Genomic DNA, 25,585 nt, shown 5'->3' with positions numbered 1-25,585 from the left:
AAAGCTTAATCATACAAGTAATACAATTAAAATAATAAATTTACATTTTAAGTCTGTAAAGATATATGTAAAGCTATGTCTAGAAAGTGAAATTAAAGGAGGCTTAAATTTTCTTCTCAAGACGCCTGGGTGGCTCAGATGATTAAGCGTCTGCCTTTGGCTCAGGTCATCATTCCCAGGGTCCTGGGATCAAGTCCCACATTGGGCTCCGTGCTCAGTGGAGAGTCAGCTTCTCCCTCTCTCTCTGCCTCTCCCCCTGCTTGTGCTCTCTCTCTCAAATGAATAAATAAAATCTTAAAAAAATAAAGTAAAAAAAATTTCCTCTCAACATCATAGTGTGTCTCTTTGGTGTGTTTTATGACAATACCCAATTAACAAGAGATAAATGGTTAAATATATAAGGTATATTTATGCCAATCAACATCATTTTTTTAAATTTTTTTTCCATTTTATTTATTTTTTCAGCGTCCATGCAAAACGTGCCCTCCCTATTACCCACCACCTGTTCCCCCAACCTCCCACCCCTGACCCTTCAAAACCCTCAGGTTGTTTTTCAGAGTCCATAGTCTCTTATGGTTCACCTCCCCTTCCAAATTTTTTTTTTTTTTTAATAAACATATAATGTATTTTTATCCCCAGGGGTACAGGTCTGTGAATCGCCAGGTTTACACACTTCACAGCACTCACGATAGCACTTACCCTCCCCAATGTCCATAGCCCCCTCCCCCTCTCCCAATCCCACCTCCCCCCCAACATCATTTTTAAAAGTAACATAAACTGATATCAGAAAATAGTCAAAACAAATTCCTCAGTAGAAAAAAAAACTCAGACCACAAAAGAGAATGAAAATTACTATTTTATATTAAAAACTCATATACCAATATATATGAGAAAAAAAACGAGTATCATAATGACAAATACAATGGTTATAATAAGTAGTGTGATAAAAGAATAATGTGGGGCTGATTTTACTTTATTTCTAAATTTTCCAAGTTCTCTACATTAAGCATGTATTATTTATATAGAAAGAAATAATTATTTTTAAAAGATCCTTAGTCCAATTTTACGCAGTTCCTTTAATTCCCTTAGTTATTCTGGTTTTATGGTATTGGTTAGAACCGGGTTCCAAAACAGGTATTACTATTGTCAATACCTCTGCGTCTTTTAATTCAAATCAACTTTAAAGCATTGTCTTCTAGACAAATTACTAAATTTTATAAAGTTTGTCTTTCTTGCCACATGATTATATTACTACTTTGGACCCACCACTAGATTCCACCGAATCTCATCAAAAGCTGAATTTACTCACCACAATGCAATGGTCAGTAAGGAGAATAAATGATGCCAGGGGATCAAATCTGAGGTGAATATCTTCTTGAACAGAAAACAGGTGGTGAACACTCTTACTTCTTCCAGCAGAATCCTAGTTATAAGCACAGCAGTGACTCTCATGCACATTTATATGTATAATGTTCCAAGATTTAGCTTCCAGTAACATTTGTCCATTATCTCTGAATAGCTGTATTTTTTTCATTTATTTTTTGCTTCTTCCTATAAGCACTTTAAATATAACTTATTTTAAACCCTGTAATTTTTTATTTGAACTGGAAATATCAGCATGTACTCACAATACATTTTCTCTTAAAGAAAAATTTGTGTTTTCCCTCTGCTCACTGAAAAGACCTAAAAATAGTAACAAATCCAAGAGCAAGGAGCTAGCTGGGCTAGTGCCCAGATTGTACTCTCAAAATAAAATTTCTCATTATAAGATCAGTGCTCTTTAGAGAAATAGCTGATTCCAGTTCCTGAACAAGAAAGACACAGGGAGAGCTTAGAATATCTTCATGCCAGAAAGCAAGAACACTAACAAAGACTACTGCAATTATATCGAAAGACTTAGTGGCCAACTTGGAGAAGCTCCCACTAGCCAAAGGTAGAACAATTTGAACATCAAAAAATATAAATGCCATGGATTGAAACATACCAGATATATATATTTTTTTTAATTCTGAATTCACAATGATACTAAAAATAAAAGATTCATTTGGTTACCCTTGGCAGATGCTAGGGAAGCAACTCATTATTCTGAAAATTGATTTAGAAAAGGGAGGGTGGGGGAAGAATTAAGAATTTATCCTGCCTTTCCTGTATGAACTTCTCTATCTGAGTACCAAATAGGTAAGGGAATTTTTTTCTTTATGGGACTATTCTAATTAATACTCCTTTTACAAGGAGTGCCAATTTGAATACCACCATTGTACAACTCGAATGATATAATGGATCTAAGCCAAGACCATCAATAGCTGCTAGAAATCCTTCAGTGAAAAGCTGATTAGCTACTTCATAATGAATGGAGGGAAAGGCTGGCAGTGTGCTGGAGCTGGCTTGACAGACTCACAAAAGCCAATTGTTAAATTTTCAGGAATTTTGCAGGCCAGTTGATACGCTGGTAGCTTCAAATCAGCTATTTTATACTATGGAAATTGGTATAAATCAGGGAAACACGACAAATCAGCGTTCCCTCTTCAAACCTGTCCCAAGCTGGTCATTAGATATTTACCACCATATCACCGGATAAAGTTAACAACACCTGAATAGGGGCGCCTGGGTGGCTCAGTGGTTTAAGCCGCTGCCTTCGGCTCGGGTCATGATCTCAGGGTCCTGGGATCGAGTCCCGCGTCGCTTCCCTCTCACTCTCTCTGCCTGCCTCTCTGCCTACTTGTGATCTCTCTCTGTCAAATAAATAAATAAAATCTTAAAAAAAAAAAAAAAAACACCTGAATACAATGATCAATCCTAACATTACTAAAAGAGAGACAACCAGATATCACAGACTTCTGATAAAAGCATAAAACAACAAATCAAGTATTCCTGCCAGAAAAAGACTCAAACCTGATCAAACCCCTAATCTAACAGCCACTTATAGAAAACTGGAGGGGGGGGGTGAACGAACATGCTGAATGATACATGAATGTAAACAACGTAAATCAAGAATATCGAAAACTCTACAGGACAAAAGATCCAGTTTCCAAAATTTTCCAAAAAATAAATTGCAAGGAAAAAAAAGGGGGGAGAAGAGAGTGGGACTCTTGTCCGAATTCTGATTTGAACCAACCACATGCTTGTTTTATATATATATGACTAATTGGGAAAACTGAACACTAGATAGCTTGAAATTAAGGAATTACTATTAATTTTTCAAGTGTGATGGTATTATGGTTACATTAAAAAAATCATTCTTTTAGGGATACAAACTGTCATATTACAGATGAAATGACATCAAGATTGATCATGAGTTGGTACTGTTTAAGTTGGCTAAGGGATACATGGGAATTCATTATAGTATTATCTCTTGCATATATTTTTAAGTTTTCTGATCATAATACAAAAGTTTTAAAATAGCAAAAAGAATTTGCACATGTATTTATCAAATTTTTTTGCTCAAAATGTTATTTTAAGTTATACATTCTTATTTTAAAGCAGAGTTTGTCTTTAATTTTGAGATAGATTTCTGGAGTCTGCTCTTTCATTTGGCAAAGTAGGCACAATAAAGTTCTGGTTCTCAAACTTTAGTGTACATCGGAACCACCTGGGTGGACTGTTGAAACAGATGGCTGGGTCCCATCTCCAGAGTTTCTGATTCAGAAGTTTGGTATGGTACGAGAATTTACATTTTTTTAAATATTTTATTTATTTGACAGAGAGAAATCACAACTAGGCAGAGAGGCAGGCAGAGAGAGAGGAGGAAGCAGGCTCCCCGTGGAGCAGAGAGCCCGATGAGGGGCTTGATCCCAGGACCCTGAGATCATGACCTGAGCCGAAGGCAGAGGCTTTAACCCACTAAGCCACCCAGGCGCCGCGAGAATTTACATTTTTAACATGTTCCCAGGTGATGCTGATGTTACTAGTTCAGGAACCATGCTGAAAATTGATCAAAGGGTCTAGTTGCTACTAAGCTGCTCAGACCTATAGACAGTCAATAAAAATAGTGAGTGGGTAAAATGTTAAGATAATAAATTGATGTTGTCTCTCATAGATTTTTCTCAGACTTACCTATAGTATACTGTATTTGAAAGAGTAGAACTTGGGGTACCTGGGTGGCTCATTTGGTTAAGTGTCTGCCTTCGGCTTGGGTCATGATCCCAGGGTCCTGGGATTGAGTCCCGCATTGGGCTCCCTGTTCAGTGGGGAGTCTGCTTCTCCCTCTCCCCTTGCCCCTGCTTATGCTTGCTCACTCACTGTCTCTCAAATAAATAAATAATCTTTAAAAATAAAAATAAGAGAACAGAACTTTCCCGTTGACAAATGAGGGGACCAAGTTCACTATTTAATATTCAGTAGACAAATCCTTTAAAGTTATACATATAATAAAAGAAAACAGGGGCACCTGGGTGGCTCAGTGGGTTGGGCCTCTGCCTTCAGCTCGGGTCATGATCTCAGGGTTCTGGGATCGAGCCGCACATTGGGCTCTCTGCTCGGCAGGGAGCTTGCTTCCCCCCTTCCCTCTCTCTGCCTGCCTCTCTGCCTACTTGTGATCTCTACCTGTCAAATAAATAAATAAAATCTTTAAAAAATGTCACCAAATTATACTCTTTAAATATGTAGTTTTTTGTATGAAAATTATACCTCAATAATATAAGAAATGTTAAAACTACTAAGAATTTAACAAAGCAGCCGGAAATGTTTCAAGGAACATGAGCTATGGTTTTTTCCTCATAAAATCACAGAAGCTGGGGTTTTTGAGGCAATCCAAAGATTTGGGAGATGCCTATCCCTACTGTGAACACATCTCCTATGGTTGTGCTGCCTCATAACTGTAAATAAAGAAAGGGAATAATTTATTCTAGGTGTACTTGTACCTTCAGGTTTTCTTTCAATAATCTACCTTCTAACAGAAAGAACATTTAAGAGTTCATTCCCAGTCATCCTTCCTTCCATATCCTCCCTGTGAGTTTCTGCCTCCTAAGCAGAACGCTTCAAGGATGTGTGGCATTGCAGAGTGCCTTTTCTTGCTTCTTCATCTATGAACTGGGGATAAAATTCCCTACCATAAAGGATTGTTATATGGATTAAGTAAGAAATTATAAGGGTTCAGTCTTTCCTTGGAAGGAGCTCAGTAAACAGCTCCTTCCTGTTCAAAATCCTTCTCTGTGACGCACACACACATAAAAGATAATGAAAATAATTACATGTGTTTTCTGAAGGATTACTTAGTAATCTTCAAACTAAGACTTAATATTAGAAGATGAAATAGTAAAAAACTGTCATCAAATCATAAAGTTGTGGAAATTGACAGATTTTTTTTTTTCCCCCAGAAACTAATTCCTGAGCACAGTCTATCTCCTAAAGAATTTCCTAATGTTGACGAAAGTGTTCTATTTTGGTAATGAATGACCACTTGCTACCCCGGCAGGTGCTAGTGAATTAAATGCCTCAAGCTGAATTGGAATAGCAGGAAGACTGTTACTACATATGCTATCAATGCATACTCCCAAAACAAACAAACAAAAATCCTCTGGATGCCTTGAAAATTCTTATCCTACAGCTTTCCAAAACAGTGACACAATTTTCCTATATTTGGAGATAGCAAGCAAAGGCATGGGTACATAAATACATGTTTTCTGACTTATTCTATTATCTCTGGGTATGTTGGGGAATTTGCTCCCATTATTAAAAGACTCCAGGCAAAGTTGAAAGAAAATAAAAGAATAATTCCCTGGGGCCCAAAAAAAGAGGGGACTGTGGCCAGTAACTGCAAACTGAGAAGTCTAGTTTTTTGTCTAACAGAATTATTCCTCAGTGTTCATTTTCAGAAAATACTAAATCCAGTGTATTCAAGGTTTTTGTTAAGATTTTACTTATTTATTTGAGAGAGAGAGCATGCCAGGGAAGGGGGCAAGGAGCAGAGAGAGAGGGAAAGAAACAAGCAGACTCCACCTGGAGCACAGAACCTGATGCAGGGCCCAATCCCACAACCCTGAGATCATGACCAGAGTCAAAATAAACAGCTGAATGCTCAACCAACTGAGCCACCCAGGTGCCCCTCAAGTTTTTAATTAACTTAGCTTCATCTCTATCAATTGACTGAAAAAAAAAATCACATCAGAGTTTAGTGTGCTTACTCATTTATATGGCAAGTTGAAAATTACTAACTTACCTGGACAATTACTTCTATGTTATGTGTCCTGTTACTGTAGTTTTGTGGGTTCCACTTCAGTGTGAAAATAGGACCAGACAAATGAATAGCTTGCCCTAAATGAACTCCATCAATCTTAACTGTGACAGAAGTAATGGAGGTCAAGGAAAAGGCCAAGATTCTAAAATGAGAACATACATAATAAGCATGTGGTTTTAAATATTTTTACTGCTTTTAGAAGGAGAATAACTATTATAATGTGACAAAATATAAATGTAGGCAGAACCATTACATTGTGTAATTGTTTCTATGATCACTATTCATGATCTGGTTTCTTTCTAAATGGTGGCTTTTGGGGTTGTATAATTTAGCAAACCTAACTTGGTGAGAAATTAAAAACTATTTTCATACTTTTTAGAAAGGAAAATCAATTTTCTTTTTTTTTTAAAGATTTTATTTATTTATTTGACAGACAGAGATCACAAGTAGGCAGAGAGGCAGGCAGAGAGAGAGGAGGAAGCAGGCTCCCCGCTGAGCAGAGAGCTCGATGCGGGGCTCGATCCCAGGACTCTGGGATCATGACCTGAGCTGAAGGCAGAGGCTTTAACCCACTGAGCCACCCAGGCGCCCCAAGGAAAATCAATTTTCTTTTGACAAATAAAGCTGGAGTAGATCCAAAGTTCTTTCTGATAAACTCCTTAAATCCTGTTTGTTTGTTTTTTAAGATTTTATTTATTTATTTGACAGACAGAGATCACAAGTAGGCAGAGAGGCAGGCAGAGAGAGAGGAGGAAGGGGGCTCCCTGCTGAGCAAGGAGTCCGATGTGAGGCTCGATCCCAGGACCCTGAGATCAAGACCTGAGCCAAAGGCAGAGGCTTTAACCCACTGAGCCTCCCAGGTGCCCCAAATCCTGGTTTTTTACATAGGAAAAGGATATTGGTTAGACATCTTACTCTGTTAATCTCATGTTAATCCTACCATCCACTCATTTGGTTCCCAACATATCTGTCCACAAGAAGCAAGAGCACAAACAGAATCAAGGCTACCAGGCCCTTTCAGGGAATACAATGTCTGAATCAGATATCCAGTATCTATCAAAAACACCTGAGAGTCACTTCACTGCTGATGAAAAAAATAAGTCAAAACAGCTCAATACCATTTTTCCAGATTAATTTGTATATCTTTTTAAAAGTACAGCATCCAAAAATGATAACAGTGCCGTAAAATTTGTACTCATTTGCCTGGTAACATTATAAATTAGTATCTGTTCTAAAAAGTAATTGGGTACCTTATGCACTGCTCGTGGTAATGTAAAATGGTACAGCCGCTATGGAAAACAGTATGGTGGTTCCTCAAAAAATTAAACATATAATTACTATGTGATCCAGCAGTTCCATTTCCAGACATATGCCCACAACTACCGAAAGCAGGGATATGAACTGAGTATACTCACATTCACAGTAGCATTATTCATAATAGCCAAAAGGTGGAAGCAAAAGTATTGACAGACGAATAAACAAAATATTATATATACACACAAAGGAATATTGGTCCACCTTAAAAAAAAGCAAAGAAATTCTAACACTCTACAACATGGAGGAACCTTGAGGATATTATGTTCAAGAAGCCAGCCAATTAGGGACGCCTGGGTGGCTCAGTCCGTTGAGCCATTGCCTTCAGCTCAGGTCATGATCCCAGAGTCCTAGGATCAAATCCCGCATCAGGCTCCTTGCTCAGCGGGGAGCCTGCTTCTCTTTCTGCCTCTGCCTGCCACTCTGCCTGCTTGTGCTCTCTCTTTCTCTTTCTCTCTCTCACTCTGACAAATAAATAAATAAATAAAATCTTTTTTTTAATTAAAAAAAAAAAAAAGGCCAGCCAGTTAAAGGACAAATACTGTAGGATTCTCTTATATGATGTTCCTAGAATAGTGAAATTCATAGAGACAGACCAGTAGAATGCATGTTGCCACAGGCTGGGGAAAGGGGGAAATCGGGGAGTTATTGTTGGATGGGTACAGAGTTTCAGTTTGGAAAGATGGAAGTGTTGATGATGGATGGTGGTGATGGCTGCCTAACAGTATCAGTGTACTTTAATGCCACTGAACTGTACACCTAAACACTGGTGAAATGACACATTTTATGTTCCATATATTTTACCACAATTTCTTAAAAGAATAATGATTTTAGTTTAAAAAAAAGTAATTGGGCAATCTTTATCAAGAATCATAAAAGAATTCATAATGTTTCACCAAGATTCCCACCTCTAGAACTTTATCTAAAGAAATTATTCAAATGGGAAAAGCATCTACATGCATCAGATGCTCATTCCCAAGATAGAAAAGAAATGGAGAAGTTCACCAATAAGATAGGAAAATAGAAAAAATTGTAGAGCATTCTCTCTGTTGAGAGGAAAAAAAAGTTGATATTGTTTACAGACTGTGCCCTATCTTTACAACTATATAAAAACATGCCTCAAAGAGAATGCCTGAGAAGGAAAAGTCAGAAATGTCATTAACAGCTCTCTCTGGGGCTAGGGGGATTACAGCAAGGCAAAACATGAAAATAAAATGCACAAAAATGACAGTGGTAGGGCTATGGTTTCTGGATTTTTTTAAAAAATTTCAACAGCTTAAAAAATTATTTTTTAACTGAATGGGAATGACACAATAAGCATTTTATCTTTATATAATGTTCAGATTGTTGGGAAAATTAAAGTGGGGCTTCTCATTGCTTTCCCATGAGATTATAATCACATTGACTTATTCTCCATTAATATCAAACTGAAAGTAAATTCCGAAAAAGTGCTACATACCTGATGTGTGTTGAATGAAGGAGTCTTTCCAGTGGTTCATGTCTAGCACAACTATATAAGAGTGACTTAGGATTAGTGATAAGAACCACAGGCCACTCGCCAAAGACCAAATCTGCAAAGCTAAAGAGGTCATGGTCAAAAGCAAAGATTCGGTACCTAGAGACCAGAAGACAATAAGGTAATTTAGTCACTTCGTATTATAAGAGGGTATGAAGGTAATACACAGAACAAATGTAAAAATACAAAACTATAGTTTCTGAGATCATGAATTTATACAAAGTAAATAATATTGTTTCTGTCCTTCTTCCCTTGTCCCTATTGCTTTATAGTTCATGTTTGTCACAAATGGGATCTCATTGAAGACATAATTTAACTGTGCCCTAGGACAATGCCTGGTACATAGCATGCACCCTTTCATTTTCAAACAAATGCTTGATAAATTAATTCATTTGGTTTCTGTACTTTAAGACTGTTTTGAATCTAAGACATTCATCATAAGCCTAATACCTGACATTCCTCATCTCATCAAAAATGTTAATATTAACATGAACAAAATCAGAAATCTTTCATTCTTCTTTCAAACCTTTATTTCTATAATTTCAAAGGAATTAACGAATCTTATTTTGGTTTTCTAAATGCATGGTGAGAGGTACAGAGAGTCATTAAAGAATAACCAAAATTTTATATTTTCTACTTTTTGAACTGAGAAAAGAAATGATTGACTATGGCAGAAACAATAGTGCTCACCAAATACTCCACGTGCTCCCCTGCATTGCCCAGTCTCCCTGGTATTAGGTTGGGACCATGTGACTATTTCTGGTCAATGGGCTGTGAACAGAAGTGACATGTATCACACTTCTGGTCCAAAGTACTTAAGAGTGGGTGTGAGTTCTCTTCCCTGCCCTGGAATTGAGGTGTTAAGATGGAGGAAGTCTGAATCCCTGAGTCACCCCACGGAAGAGAGATTCCCTGGCTCATACCAGATTTACATATATGAAAAAATAAACATCTGTTGTGTTATTTGTGTCCACAACAAAGCCTAGCCTAATATTACTAAAGCACTTTTAAAAGCTCTTCTATTATCCTAATGCAACTTAAATGTTTAGAAGGGCAGGTAAAGGTTAGGTCATTTCAGTAAAACCCCAGGGCTGGAACAACAGGAGAGCAGGTGGGAAGAGAAAGAGAGGAAATTGTTTCATGACATCACTTAACTTATAACTATAGCATTTATAAGAAGTAAAAAAGCTGATCAAGGATTAGGAAGGCTATGTGGTAAAAGGCAATCCCAGCCTAACCCGCAACCTCACAGTCATGAATAGACAGGTCTTAGCTCAAAGTAATTACAGTTGCCAACTAATTACAGGCTTCAAGCATACCTTTAGACAGTTTCTAGCAGAGCCAATTGAAATGAATAAGTACCTTACAAGATGTAAAGCTATCTTTTAATTCATGGACGTAGTTAAAAATAGACAGATAACATATTTAGCTTGAAAAATATTTACTGAATAAAATCTTCAGAGAAGTGAGTGTGAATAAATTAAACAGTAATTGATAAAACAATGTTCAACAATGAGATGACACTCTTCCATATTTAAGCTACTGTACTTAGTTATTCTCAAAATATGTATTTAGTTCTTGTCTCTTTATATACTTAACTATACTGTATGCTTTTGATAAACAGTTATATTTTCTCATAGAAAGACTTTAATCTTAATAAAACCAACTATTGTGTATTTGAAGAACTTAAAGCACTAACATGGTAATGACTACCAAGGTAGATATAAAGTTCAGAAGGTGATACACTTACAATTCTAAAGTAAGTGTGGTCCATAGAGCACCTGGTGAGCTTTAAAAAAAAAAATGCAGTTTCTTGAGTCCTAAACCAGACCCATACAATCAAATTCTCTGGAGATAGGGCCTCCAAATTGTTATTTTTAATAACCTCCTCCACAATCCTTGTGCAGCCTAGAATTTGAGATCCATTTCCAAATGGATGCATCTTAAAAATCCAATGTAACACAGTGAGAGCAAATATAACTCTTGCAATGAGGTTTTTCACACCAACACACATAATATCTCTATTACTTTAAAAACTTAGGGAAATTAAAAGTTCTTCCTTGACTGGGATCACCCATGATAGCAATAAGAAAACTATCGTTTTAGCAAAACTTACATGTTTTATTTTGTGGGGTAGTTCCCTTACCTTCTGTTCTCTTTCCAGTCTCCCACCTCAAGTTCCAAAGTGCCCTGGAAGTGACGTGTGTGCAAAACAGGCATGAGTCCACCGAGAGTGTGCAGGTGCCCACACAAATATGCTGTAGCTGAACTAATTAGCAAAAAATGAACAGAATAAGTGAACAGGTAACTTGTTATGCCAAACTAATAAAAAGATCTCTTCAGGAGAGCAAGAGGAACATAAAAGAATTACAAGCGATTAGTTTTTATTTTGGAAGCCTGCCTCACCTCATTATAGACCGAATTCCAGGTGATGGAGAGAGGATAGTGGATGTTGTATAGTGTCCAAACCAAATACTGTGGTTGCTCCGACTACTTTCTTTGGCCAGTAGGAGAAGTTCCTCCATCCGCTTCTGAAATGGGAGAAAAACAGAGGGATTTTTAAGCAGGGTTCAGGCTGAAATCTACAGATTAAACATCTCCCTTGAACTTTTATACTAATATTATGTCTAAGGCCTAAGCCCTACTAATTAATGGCCTGTATGAACCTGTATACATTTCAAACTGTTTTCATATACATTATAATTCATTTGGTCCTAAAAATAACTCTGTACTAAGTAGGACAAGTACTAGCCGCATTTGATAGATGAGGAAACTGAGAAATAGAGAACAATCTTTAAATGGCAAAAGCTTCTTTCTTTTTTTTTAGAGAAATTCTTTATAGAAATTTCTTTATAGAAAATAAGAAGAACCACTGTTCTTTTCAGCCCTGTATGCTACACTGCAATTAATAAAGAGAAACTTGAAACTAAACTTCTAAAACAAGATGTACATATGCTGTACCTAAATGTTCACAACAGCTCAACTCAGAATAGCCCAAAACTAGAAACCATCAGTATATCCAAACAATGGAATGCTATGCAGTGATAAAAAGGAAAGAATTACTCAAACACACAAAAATATGGATGAATCGCAGAAACATTACACTGAGCAAAAGAAGCCAGACAGAAGAAGAGTATATACCATATGATTTCATTTACATAAAATCCTTTATATATCTATCTATATATATATATCTTTATATATCTATATAATCTATACTGACAGAAAACCCATCAGTGGTTCTCTAGGATTGGGGTGAAAACTGACTACACAAGAGAACTTTCTAGGATGACAGAAATGTTCTATCTTGATTGTGGTGACAGGTACACCAGCATATATATATATATATTTTTTTTAAGATTTTATTTATTTATTTAACAGAGAGAGAGAGATCACAAGTAGGCAGAGAGGCAGGCAGAGAGAGAGGAAGAAGCAGGCTCCCTGCTGTGCAGAGGCCCCCGGTGCAGGGCTCAATCCCAGGATGCTGGGATCATGACCTGAGCCGAAGGCAGAGGCCTTAACCCACTGAGCCACCCAGGCACCCCGCATATATATTTTTTGTCAAAACTCTTCAAACACTTAAAATGAGTGTATTTTATTGTATGTAAATCATCCCTCATAAAGCTGATTTCAAAAATAACTTGTACAGGGGCACCTAGGTGGCTCAATCAGTTAAGCAACTGCTCAGATCATGATCCCAGGGTCCTGGGCTCGAGTCCCCGAGCAGGGAGCCTGCTTCTCCCTCTCCCTTTGCCCTGCACCCCTGTTTGCGCGTGCATAAGCACTCTTCCTCTCTCTCTCTCTCTCTCAAATAAATAACATCTTTTAAAAAATAATTTGTACATGTATAAATACATATTAGTTATCTATAAAGTGCTTATACAATGAATTCTTGGACTGTACATTCAGGGTTTCTAATTTGACAAGTCTTGGGGAAAGTCTGAGAATCTGCATTTTTATGAGTCCAACTGATTTTCATGCAGATGATCTTTGAATCATATATTAAAAAACACTGCTCTAAGGAGTAGGCTTTAAAATAGTAAGTTAAAAAACTGTCTAAAGACAGCTGGGAGATAAGAAACAAAATATACCTTCATTAAATAAAATGTGTAGTATAATACAATGCATCTCACAATAGTCTATTTACTTGATTTCAAGGTCTTCTGAACCCTCTTATCACTTTGAATCTCTCTTGGCACTTAGCAAATTCTGCCCTTTATTATAGTTATTTCTGCACTAGTCTTACGCCCCTCCACTACAGTAAATATTCTAAGAGGCAAGTGACTTGATCTTATCGCTCTTGTATGCTTATAGGCAGGCACATATGTCTTGCCTATGGGCATGTGCTTATTAGTGAGCTGACATCTGTTGTACTAAGAAATAATGGGAGGGTGCAGATGTGACTTTCTAGACAGTTTTAATCCAGCAACAGTTTTCACCTCACTTGCTTTAACAGACATTTATTTACTTCAGTGGCTGTCCTTCTTTTATTTATTTTTTTTTTAAAGATTTTATTCATTTATTTGACAGAGAGAAATCACAAGTAGGCAGAGAGGCAGGCAGAGAGAAAGGGGGGAAGCAGGCTCCCTGCTGAGCAGAGAGCCTGATGCGGGGCTCGATCCCAGGTCCCTGAGATCATGACCTGAACTGAAGGCAGAGGCTTAACCCCTGAGCCACCCAGGCACCCCTGTCCTTCTTTTATTAAAATAAATAGAGTCCATTAGTTAGAAATGGCAACTGTGGAGATTTAGGAATATACCGCATAGTATAAAAGCTGTATGCCCTGCACCTTGCAAAGAGCATGCTGCACTTAGTACATATTTAATAAATGTTTTCTGAATAAATATAACATATGAGGTACTTCTTTATGAGATTTTGGTACTAGAACAGGGATAGCAATGATAGTGCTCAAGTAGCCAGTGATTTCTCCTAGCCATACTTGTAACCACAATAAAATTTTTCGCAAGAATTTCTAGATAAGAACTGGTTTACCTAGATAACCTTAAGTGAGACACATTTATCCAAGAAAAAACAAAATAGGTTAGCTACAAAGGGAAGGTAGATTTTTACTGTACCTCATCTAAAATTCCAAAGAAATTATAGGGTCTCTTAGGCCCTGGATTTGGGGTGGCATCCAAAGAGATGAAAGAATAGTTTCCGAAGGGAGTACTGTGGACATAATGGAAAGAGCCATCCTTACGTACAGCAGAATATTTCCTAAAAAACACAAGACAGGAAAGTTTTAGTGCAATCATAAAAAAACAGAATGAGTTTAAATTCCTCCCCGCATATCACACTATATTTTGCCTCCCTTTGATAATTTCCTAATCTGATAGAGAAATACATCAACTATTCACAATAGGCTGATTAAAAGAAATTTTAAAGATTTTTTTTTCCCATTGCCTACAAAGATTTAGGCAAACTAATTCATAAGTAACCAAACACAAGATCATCAAGCAAAGCAGAGAAGGAGATGGCTAGTTTAGACAATCCAATGAACATTTAAAGAGAGATCAATCAGAATCCAGTGAAATGGTACTTATCCATCATTGAAAAATTTAGTGAGAACCTACTAAAGTACCTAGCAGAATTCTTGGAGTAATGGGATATAAAAGGTATTTGCATCCTGAAACAGGATTACAGAGACTTAACTCACAGTAAAGCCTTGCAAAGATGAAGTCATCAAGCCAGGAGAAAAAAGTTAGCTAGGTCTGGGTCAGTAAATCTTCTTCAGTTCCTAAAAATACATCTGTAACATACACGGGGTATACATTCAGTCATGAAAGTCCTCACTACCTAAGTATCAACAGTGTTCAGGTGTCTGTAAGGTTGGAGAATGAAGAACAGAGGAGAGGGTAGGTAACACAATACACAGTGTAGGAACTCATTATTATTTGTTGAATAAATGTGAAGGAAGGTATAGATTGGGGACATACCTATATTATTCAAATGTCAAAACATTATAAGAATAAGGCACATAGGAAAAAATACAAATAAACTCCTGAAACCTAATGTGCTATCGGGGAGCTACATTTGAGACATGATAGCCATCTAATCTATCATAAAATAAACTGATTATCACAGAGAGTATAATTAAAAGCCAATTAGCTCTATTGCCTCCCTTCCTGGTATTTTAAAATTTTCTATTTTGGGAGGCATCTGGATGGCTCAGTCTGTTAAGTGAGCGACTCTTGATTTCAGCTCAGGTCATGATCTCAGGGTCATAGGATCCAGCATGGCACTGGGCTTGGCACTCAGCACAGAGTCTGCTTATCCCTTTCTCTCTTCTCCTCCCCTGGTCACATGGGCTCACAGATGTGCACACGCTCCCTCCCTGAAATAAATAAATAAAATCTATTAAAAAAATAAAATTTTCAGGGTGCCTGGGTGGCTCAGTTGGTTGAGCGTCCGCCTTCAGCTCAGGTCATGATCCCAGGGTCCTGGGATTGAGCCCCGCATCCAGCTCCCTGCTCAGCGGGGAGCCTGCTTCTCCCTCTCCCACTCCCCCACTTGTGTTCCCTCTCTTGCTGTCTCTGTCAAATGAATAAATAAAATCTTTAAATAAAATAAAATAAAATTTTCTATTTCAAGTTTTTTTCTCAGTAAAATTTTTATTTATATTTTTCCTGCTTAATTTGTTTTCAGTTATTCTTTAGGATATTATAATCTCACATATATTGCTTCCTTTTCTATATTTTTAACACATTAAAATCAACTATCAACCCAACTACTTGAAAATAGAGACTAAAATATATGATAGTTATTAACATTTTTTGAATTATGGATTTTTACATTCTCTGGGGATTTTTTTTTTTTAATTCTTTAATTTTTTTTTTTAAGATTTTATTTATTTATTTGACAGAGAGAGAGATCACAAGTAGGCAGAGAGGCAGGCAGAGAGAGAGGAGGAAGCAGGCTCCCTGCGGAGCAGAGAGCCCGATGCGGGGCTCGATCCCAGGACCCTGAGATCATGACCTGAGTGGAAGGCAGCGGCTTAATCCACTGAGCCACCCAGGTGCCCCTCTCTGGGGGATTCTTAAGATCAAGATTTAGTTTTAAGATTTTTTGTTCACCCCAATTCACTCTTCCTTTCCTTTTCCTACTGTCCTCCATGTAATTCCTTATGCTCTACAAGTGAAACCATATGATAATTAACTTTTGAGAGACTGTGTTCTCTGAGAAACAAACTGAGGGTTTTGGAAGGAAGGGGGGTGGGAGGATGGGTAAGCCTGGTGGTGGGTATTAAGGAGGGCACATATTGCATGGAGCATTGGGTGTGGTGCATAAACAATGAATCTTGAACACTGAAAAAATTAAAAAAAAAATTTTTTTTTTTTTTAAATCACAGTACCATGTTATGTAAATAAACAAATATGAGTGTTTGTTTTTAGGAGAAAAAAAAATTTTTTTTTCGTTCAATCACTCCTGGTGACTCAGTAAGTTAAGTGTCTGCCTTCAGGTCAGGTCATGATCCCAGACTCCTGGGATTGAGTCCCACATCAGGCTCCTTGCTCAGCGGGGAGGCTGCTTCTGCCTCTGCCTGCTATTCTCCCTGCCTGTGCTCACTCTCTTGCTCTCCCTCTCTGACAAATAAATAAAATCTTTAAAAAAACTTTTTTTTTTTCCTTCAGGTTGATATATCTGTAATTTATTAAAAATTCAGATGGAGTTTAGGTGCTTAGAAACAAAAATATAAAGGTAAGAAACCTTCAAGTGACTAATAGCTTTACCCTCCAGATAACCAGTCAGACCCAAAGTCCTGTTAGTTCTTCCTTGAAAATGTTCCCTACTTCCATTCCCCAGTCACCGTGAAAGATACAAATAGATAATAGAAAATGAAAGATAGTTTGTTCCTGCTCTTTGAAAAATGCCAGTGGAATTTTGATCGGGATAGCATTGAAAGTATAGATTGCTCTAGGCAGTATAGACATTTTAACAATGTTTATTCTTCTGATCCATGAGCATGAAATACTCTTAAATCTTTTTGTGTCTCCTTCAATTTCTTTCATGAGTGTTCTGTAGTTTGGTTAGGTTTATTCCCAGGTATCTTATGGTTCCTGGTGTTATGGTAAATGGAATCAATTCTCTAATTTCCCTTTCTATATTTTTTGTTAGTGTATAAGAAAGCAATTGATTTTGTATTTTGCACATTACTGAATTGCTCTAATAGTTTGGGGGTAGAGTCTTTTGGGTTTTCCATAAAAAGTATCATGTCATCTGCGAAGAGAGAGAGTTTAACTTCTTCTTTGCCAATTTGAATACCTTTTATTTCTTTTTGTTGTCTGATTCCTGTTGCTAGGCCTTCTATTACTATGTTGAACAACAGTGATGAGAGTGGACATCCTTGTCATATTCCTGATCTCAAAAGGAAGGCTGTCAGCTTTTTCCCATTGAGGATGATATTTGCTGTGGTTTTTTATGGCTAGATTTTATGACAATCCTAAAATTTGTATGGAACCAGAAGAGACCCGGAATTGCTAAGGAAATGTTGAAAAAGAAAAATAAAACTGGGAGCATCACGTTGCCTGATTTCAAGCTTTACTACAAAGCTGTGATCACCAAGACAGCATGGTATTGGCACAAAAACAGACACATAGACCAGTGGAACAGAGTAGAGAGCCCAGATATAAACCCACAACTCTATGGTCAAATAATCTTTGACAAAGCAGGAAAAAATATACAGTAGAAAAAAGACAGTCTCTTCAATAAATGGTGCTGGGAAAATTGGACAACTATGGATAGAAGAATGAAACTCTACCATTCTCTTACACCATACACAAAGATAAACTCAAAAGTCCTCAATGTGAGGTAGGAATAAATGTGGAACAAATGTAGGAATATATGTGGATAAAAGACCTCAACATGAGGTAGGAATCTATCAAAATCCTAGAGGAGAGCATAGGCAGTAACCTCTTTGACATCAGCCACAGCAACTTCTTTCAAGACATGTCCCAAAGACAAAGAAAACAAAAGCGAAAATGAACTTTTGGGACTTCATCAAGATAAAAAGTTTCTGCACAGCAAAGGAAACAGTCAACAAAACAAAGAGGCAGCCCACAGAATGGGAGAAGATATTTACAAATGACACTACAAACGAAGGGCTGATATCCAAAATCTATAAAGAACTCCTCAAACTCAACACACAAAAAAACAGATAATCAAAAAATGGGCAGAAGACATGAACAGACACTTCTCCAAAGAAGACATAAAAATGGCTAACAGACACATGAAAAAATGTTCATCATTAGCCATCAGGGAGATTCAAATCAAAACCACATTGAGATACCACCTTACACCAGTTAGAATGGCCAAAATCAACAAGACAGGAAACAACATGTGTTGGAGAGGATGTGGAGAAAGGAGAACCCTCTTACACTGTTGGTGGGAATGCAAGTTGGTGCAGCCACTTTGGAGAACAGTGTGGAGGTTCCTTAAGAAATTAAAAATAAACCCTGCAATTGCACTACTGGGTATTTACCCCAAAGATACAGATGTAGTGAAAAAAAGGGCCATCTGTACCCCAGTGTTCATAGCAGCAATGACCACAGTTGCCAAACTGTGGAAAGAATCAAGATGTCTTTCAACAGACAAATGGATAAAGAAGATATGGTCTATATATACAATGGAGTATTATTCCTCCATCAGAAAGGATGAATACCCAACTTCTGTATCGACATGGACAGGATTGGAAGAGATTATGCTGAGTGAAATAAGTCAAGAAGAGAGAGTGAATTATCATATGGTTTCTCTTACTTGTGGAGCATAAGGAAAAACACAGAGGACATTGGGAAATGGAGAGAATGAGTTAGGGGAATTCAGAGGGGGAGATGAGCCATGAGAGACTGTGGACTCTGAGAAACAAAATGAGGGTTTTGGAGTGGAAGAGGTTGGGGGGTTGGGTGAGCCTGGTGGTGGGTATTAAGGAGGGCACGTATTGCATAGAGCAGTGGGTGAGGTGCATAAACAATGAATTTTGGAACACCGAAAAGAATTTTAATTTAATAAAAAAAAAAGAAAATGAAAGATTTCCATCTCCGACCTTTTCCTTTCTCACATTGAAAAAGGACAACTTCATCCTCCAAGTTATGGTGACTCTAATTATACATTAACCAATGCTGTTTGACCTGCCACCCTCCAGCTGATGACACTGTCCCCATATCTATGGACTTCGTTAGATGGGGTATATCTCCTATACATTTCAGAAATAGCCCTTCCATATCATGCCTGGACTATTACAGGACTCCTCTATTCTACAAAACTCCAATCTCCCTGTTTTTTGCTTATTATCCCTATCTTTTTTCTTTTTTTTTTTAATATTTTATTTATTTGACAGAGAGAAATCACAAGTAGGCAGAGAGGCAGGCAGAGAGAGAGGAGGAAGCAGGCTCCCCGCGGAGCAGAGAGCCCGATGTGGGGCTCGATCCCAGGACCCTGGGATCATGACCTGAGCTGAAGACAGAGGCTTTAACCCACTGAGCCACCCAGGCGCCCCCCTATCTTTTTTCTTTTTTGTTGTGTGATTGCCCTTTATAAAGTATTATTTCATTATGTGACTTGTCTCCTTAAGAATCTATACTGGATTATGAACCATTACCCAACACATCTAAATTTCTACACTTGTCACTTAAGACCTCTGTTAACTGGCTCTAAGCTACCTACCCAATGTCATACCAGGCCTCAAAATGATCCTTTATTCTGGTGATACCAGTTTCCTTACTGTCCCTAAAAGCTCATTCTAGCTTTTAAAACTCTGGGGTTTTGCTTAAAATATACCCCTCAAAATTTCTTACTTCTCCAAATGCAATCCTTCTTTCAAGGCTGGACTCAATTTTTGCTTCTTTTATAAAGTACTAACTTGCAACTTGTAGATATATAAGTTCTGGAGATCCAATGCACAGCATGATAATTATAATCAAAAGTACCGTTTTATAAACTTCAAAGTCACCAAGAGACTAGATCTTAATTATTCCTACCACAAGAAAATGATAATTATGTGATGGTAATTGAGGTATTAGCTAACTCTATGGTGTCTTCATTTCGCAACATATAAATGCATCATGTGAACATGTTGTACATCTTAATCTTATACAATCTTATATGTCAATTATATCTCAATAATAAAATAAAGTCTCCTCTATGTCTAGCCCATACTAACTTCTGCCCTTTCCGATTTCTCATAGTGATTATCATATGTACCAAATAATATAGCATTTCATCAGTCATCCCTTCATGTTCTTTTCTAATTGTTTCCCAAACAATTCTTATCTCCCTTAACTGGACTTCCTGGAGGGTAGAGGCCATATTTTTAAATATTAGCTCTTGTATCTCTCACGCTATCCAGCTAATGATGGGCTCTCAAAAAATTCTCACTACTTGAGTGATGGTCAATGTAGGACAAAGCTCTGGAATACCCTAAAACTGGAATTGAAACTGCAACTAAAAGAACCCGAACACATTGTAACTAGAGAGCTGGTTTTCTAACTCAAAGAACCTTTCATATTCATAGCCTTTTTCACATTCATGGCATATAAAGAAAATTTTAATATTTCTGTGACATACTGGGATAAATGGACAAAGCAACCAGCGTAACCAGCTGGGCTCCTCAGCCACTCTAGAGGCTCAGAGAATCAGTTACTCAGTATTCCTAAAATCCATAGTACTCTGGTAACAAGCTCTAATCTAAGTGACTTCTGCTACAGCATGGTGACTACAGTCAAACACACTCTATTGTATATTTGAAAGTTGCTGAAAGTAGTCACAAGGAAAAAAAAGTTTCTTAACTATGTATGGTGATGGGTGTTAACTAAACTTATTATGGTTACCATTCCACAATACATACAACTATCAAATCATTGCATTGTATACCTGAAATGAATATAATGTTATATGTCAATTATATCCAAGTAAAAAAATTAAAAATAAAAAAATGACTTCTGCTCTATATCAATGGCAGGAAAAAAGTTTGTGTGAAATATTTAAAGTATCATTAGCCAATAAAAAGCATAAAGTATATGAGATAAAAGGAATTAAAGGAAAGAAAAAGTCTTGGGAAAAAAGGAACTGAATATGTCACACACACAAAAATTCGAAGTTACTACAGGTTCTTCTGTTAAAAAATGTTTTCACTCGGGGCACCTGGGTGGCTCAGTGGGTTAAGCCACTGCCTTCGGCTCAGGTCATGATCTCAGGGTCCTGGGATCGAGTCCCACATCGGTCTCTCTGCTCAGCAGCGAGCCTGCTTCCCCCTCTCTCTCTCTGCCTGCCTCTCTGTCTACTTGTGATCTCCCTCTGTCAAATAAATAAATAAAATAAAATCTTTAAAAAAAAAAAAATGTTTTCACTCAGGGCACCTAGGTGACTCAGTGGGTTAAGCCTCTGCCTTCAGCTCAGGTAATGATCTCAGGATCCTGAAATTGAGGCCCGTATTGGGCTCTCTGCTCAGTGGGAAGCCTGCTTCCCCCCCTCTCTCTGCCTGCCTCTCTGCCTACTTGAGATCTCTCTCTCTGTCAAATAAATAAATAAAATCTTAAAAAGAAAAACAAAAAAAAATGTTTTCACTCATTCACTGACTTGACTGCATCCCTCTTGTACTACTTCATGGTCTGTGTTCTGTTCACTACAGTACCTGTAATAATTCTCGACACTGTCCAGACTTGGAATGTTGAATGCATCTAATTAAAAAGAAAAGAACAATGAATCACTAAATTCTACTCCTGAAACCAATGTTATACTATATGCTAACTAAATGGAATTTAAATAAAAATTTGGGGGGAAAAAAGCACATGGAAAAAAAAAGAACAAACATCATCTATATTAAAAAGAAAAATATAAACATCTTAACAACTAAAGAAAAATGACAATACTTTCAATAACACTTTAAATGACAGAATGCCAATAAATTAGCCTGATAGTTTTTAAAACTTGGGAACAGAATTCATTTTATCTGGAAACTTATATAAGGTACTAGTATACTAAAGAATAAGAAATACTTTCATATTATGTACTATTCAGAATACATCAATTTGCAGTTCTAAGGACAGTGTTGCTGCTGTTTTAATCATGACTGATACATGGATCCATGCTAAGTGTTTCTAAACAGCTGATCACTTTGATAACAGAACCTAAGGCCATTTCTTCTTAAATCCTAAAGATTCAAAAGAAAGGTATTATATAATGGTAAGAGGTAAGGTAAAAGATGTTATAGAACACTTACCTGGAAATATAACGATTTCACAGAGCTTGATTGTCTACAATAACTAAAATTTCTTATCAGCTTAGAATTCTAAGAATCCACTACATTTCTAATAACTTCAGAGAATAAGCTGTTAAGTCCAATTTAGGATAAAAGAGCTATTATTGTGTATGCAATCCTCTTACTATATAAGAGAACAACACTGTTATAGTTAAATACATAATACATAAACATAAACACATACAGTAAGCATTTGTCCTTATACAAATCAAATTAGATTATCATGAACTCCAAAGGATGAGCTCTGTTCACAAGATCTAATCAGAAGAGTCTAATATTTATTACTTGAAATAAATCAGTAGCTTGGCTTGAAAAACTCTTTTATTATGTACAGGCTTACTTTTCATTACAAAAAAATTTGACCTATACCACTAATCAGGATCAGCAAAAAAAGGGAAATGTAAATTCAGATCTTCTTCAACTTACAATGGGGTTACATCCAGACAAATCCATTTTAATGGCAAATATTTAAGTAGAAAATGCATATCATACACTGAACCTACTGATCATCATAGCTTAGCCTCACCTACGTAAAAAATGCTCAGAATGGTTACATTAGTCTATAGTTGGGCAAAATCATCTAACACAAGGTCTGTTTCATAATAAAGTGTTGAATATCTCATGCTGAAGATCTGAGAGTGAAAAACAAAATGAAAGCACAGGCACAAAAAGGTTATAAGGTTAATGGCTCTTTACGCTGGCGGTCATGTCCAGCATCACCAGAGTATCATACTGCATTATCACTAGCCCAGGAAAAGATAAAAATTCAAAATTCAAAATAGGGTTTCTACTGAATGTGTATCACCATCATACATTGTAAAGTTGAAAAACTGTAAGTCAAGGAGTGTGTTGGTGGCTCAGTCATTTAGGCTTCTGTCTTTGGCTCAGGTCATGATCCCAGAGTCCCAGGACTGAGCGCTACATTGGGCTCCCTGCTCAGATAGGAGACTGCTTCTCCCACTGCTACTTCCTCTGCTCATGCTCAATCTCTCTCTGTCTCTCTCTCTCTCACTTGCTCTCCCTCTTGCTTGCTCGCTCTCTCGCTCTCAAATAAAATCTTAAAAAAAAATCGTATGTCAAGCCATCATAAGTTGAACCATCATAAGCTGGGGACCAGACTTATAGGGTATACCAGAGAAAGCTATAAGCCAGATACCCCATTGTCAATACATAATACATACATAATACATAATAATTCCTAGCTCCTTTGTAAGAACCATTTATAAAGATAGCATTTTCTATCAAACCAAAACTATGTATTTCACCAGACAGAATTATCTGTTTAAAATGATAGTTTAAAAAATATTTATAATGAGGCATACAGCAGCAATTAATAATCAAATGAAGCAGATCAAGTACTTAACCAATAAGAAGGTCAACCTATATAAAACAAACAAGCTTACTGTTAGGATATTTTGCTGAGATTTCCTTACTAACACTACAATAATAATGTAAAAAATGTGAAGGGATTATCTATTTCTCTCCTCATACATAGAGATTTGTTTGCAATTTTAATTTTTTTAAGTATACACAGTAAAATTCATTCACTGTAATGTACAGTTCTTTCGGTTTTGACAAATGCACAGTCATGTACCCAGCACAACGGAACAGTTCTATCATCTCCCATAATTCTCTCATGATGCCTCTTTGTAGTCAGCCTATCCTTGGCAACCCCAATCCTTGGCAACCACAATCTGTTCTCCATAGTTTTGCCTTTTCTTGAATGTTACATAAATCATACAGTATATAAACTTATGGGGGGTGGCTTCTATTAGGCAAAATGTTTATTTATTGATTTATATATATATAAATGTCATGTCATGTGAATGTATATATGTATGGACTGATTGATTTTAGGTTCCACACCCAATGTAGGGCTTGAACTCATGACTCCAGATGAAGGGTTGCATGCTCTACCGACTGAGCCAGCCAGGCACCCAAAATGGTTATACTTTTAAACACCCTCCCACACAGCTTTTGCTAGAGGCTTTTCTTCACGTAAAGAAGGACCATCCCAACTTTCCCCTCAAAGGCTAGAAGTGACATCTGAAGTTTTAAAATCACATAATATAGTTGTATTTCAGAGTTGTGGGCTTCCGTATAACTAAACCTTGTTACAAAGTTCCCATTTTATATTCCAAACTGGAGAATCTGGGCTCTTGAAGGGAAAAACATCTAGTTTTAATTATATATGGGTCTTGACTCTTACCATGATTTCCTTTAACATCAAGCCACTTGGTTTTTTCCATAACCCTTGTCTTCTTCAGAATACCCTGGTAAGTCTGCCATTCTACCTCATGCTGCCTGGATCCCAAGTGTTCCTTTGTTTTGGCATCAGTCAGGTCTCCTGTAGATTTACATAAGACTTGAATCACAATGCAAAATAAACTCAAGGGGGTTAAAAAATGTTCTCAAATGCACACTGAAGGAACAAAGATACTTAAAGTACTCAACACGTATAAGCATAACAACTTATAAGTCCATCTATGTCCAAAGCAAGCCACACAAAATAGGAATTTCTTATTTTAAAAGGACTTTGTTTCTTATAGGTTAGCAAGTACCTATTTAACTTCCCGTGATATTAGAAATGGGTTCTGAAAAAAATTATCTTTAAAGAGAGCAGTACAAAATGCATCATGAAACTCTGACAAAAATGAAAACTATAAGAAATTCCAACACTCTGGGCAGATGCCTGATATCTATGACAACCATATTTTCCACACCCAAAATCAGGATATGTAATCTGACCAAGTGTTATTCTACAGCAAGAAGTGATCTGGAGGTGTGGTTGGGCAATGAAATACCAAAATTTATGGAAAACAAAACAGACAGTTGAAATGGAGGTTTTCCATAAAATGAGGACTGATAAGCCGTCGTATCAGCAGAGGTGTTTCAGTAAGGTGGGTAGGATATGAATCCCCCAATAGAAAAGACAGATGCTCCTTTAGCTTTTTCTCCAACACATTTAGAGAGCAAATAGGAGTTGAAAGATTCTAGAGAACCCAAGTCAAAGAAGTATCAAAAGATGAAGAAAAGTGTCCTAAGTCACTTTAAGAATTGACTAATGCTGTTAAAAAAAAAAAAAAAAGGAAAATTAGTTTTTTTAAAAAAGATAACTTTTGGGGCATCTGGTTGGCTCAGTCAGTTAAGCCTCCCACTTTTGATTTCCGCTCAGGTCATGATCTCAGGGTCCTGAGATGGATCACCCGTGAGCTCTGCCCTGGGCCTGGAGCCTGCTTGAGATTCTCTCTCCCTCTGCCCCTCCCCCAACCTCAAAAAAAAAAAAAAAAGAGAGAGAGAGAGAAGGAAGGAGCGGAGGGAGGCAAGG

General features: G+C 37.1%; 1 protein-coding gene across 3 annotated transcripts in view; it reads right to left on the bottom strand.

Moving 5' to 3' along the window:
• The window catches only part of TMEM62 (transmembrane protein 62), a 55,024-nt gene that overhangs the window by 10,430 nt on the left and 19,009 nt on the right, over window positions 1-25,585 (bottom strand). For 2 of the 3 annotated variants that reach the window (XM_046007389.1, XM_046007387.1), the window contains 8 exons: window positions 24,467-24,604; window positions 21,631-21,676; window positions 14,081-14,222; window positions 11,412-11,536; window positions 11,152-11,274; window positions 8,949-9,104; window positions 6,158-6,317; window positions 1,310-1,423 (listed from right to left, as the gene is read on the bottom strand). In XM_046007389.1, the coding sequence (XP_045863345.1) occupies window positions 1,310-1,423; window positions 6,158-6,317; window positions 8,949-9,104; window positions 11,152-11,274; window positions 11,412-11,536; window positions 14,081-14,222; window positions 21,631-21,676; window positions 24,467-24,506 (906 nt within the window). In that variant the 5' untranslated portion in view covers window positions 24,507-24,604. The remainder of the gene's footprint in view (window positions 1-1,309; window positions 1,424-6,157; window positions 6,318-8,948; window positions 9,105-11,151; window positions 11,275-11,411; window positions 11,537-14,080; window positions 14,223-21,630; window positions 21,677-24,466; window positions 24,605-25,585) is intronic. The other variant, XM_046007388.1, reaches the window with a different exon arrangement.

This window comes from Meles meles, chromosome 6 (assembly GCF_922984935.1).
Source record: "Meles meles chromosome 6, mMelMel3.1 paternal haplotype, whole genome shotgun sequence".
NCBI classification, from domain to species: domain Eukaryota; kingdom Metazoa; phylum Chordata; class Mammalia; order Carnivora; family Mustelidae; genus Meles; species Meles meles.
The sequence above is the reverse complement of the archived record's forward strand: the minus strand, read 5'-3'. Positions and strand labels throughout refer to the sequence as shown.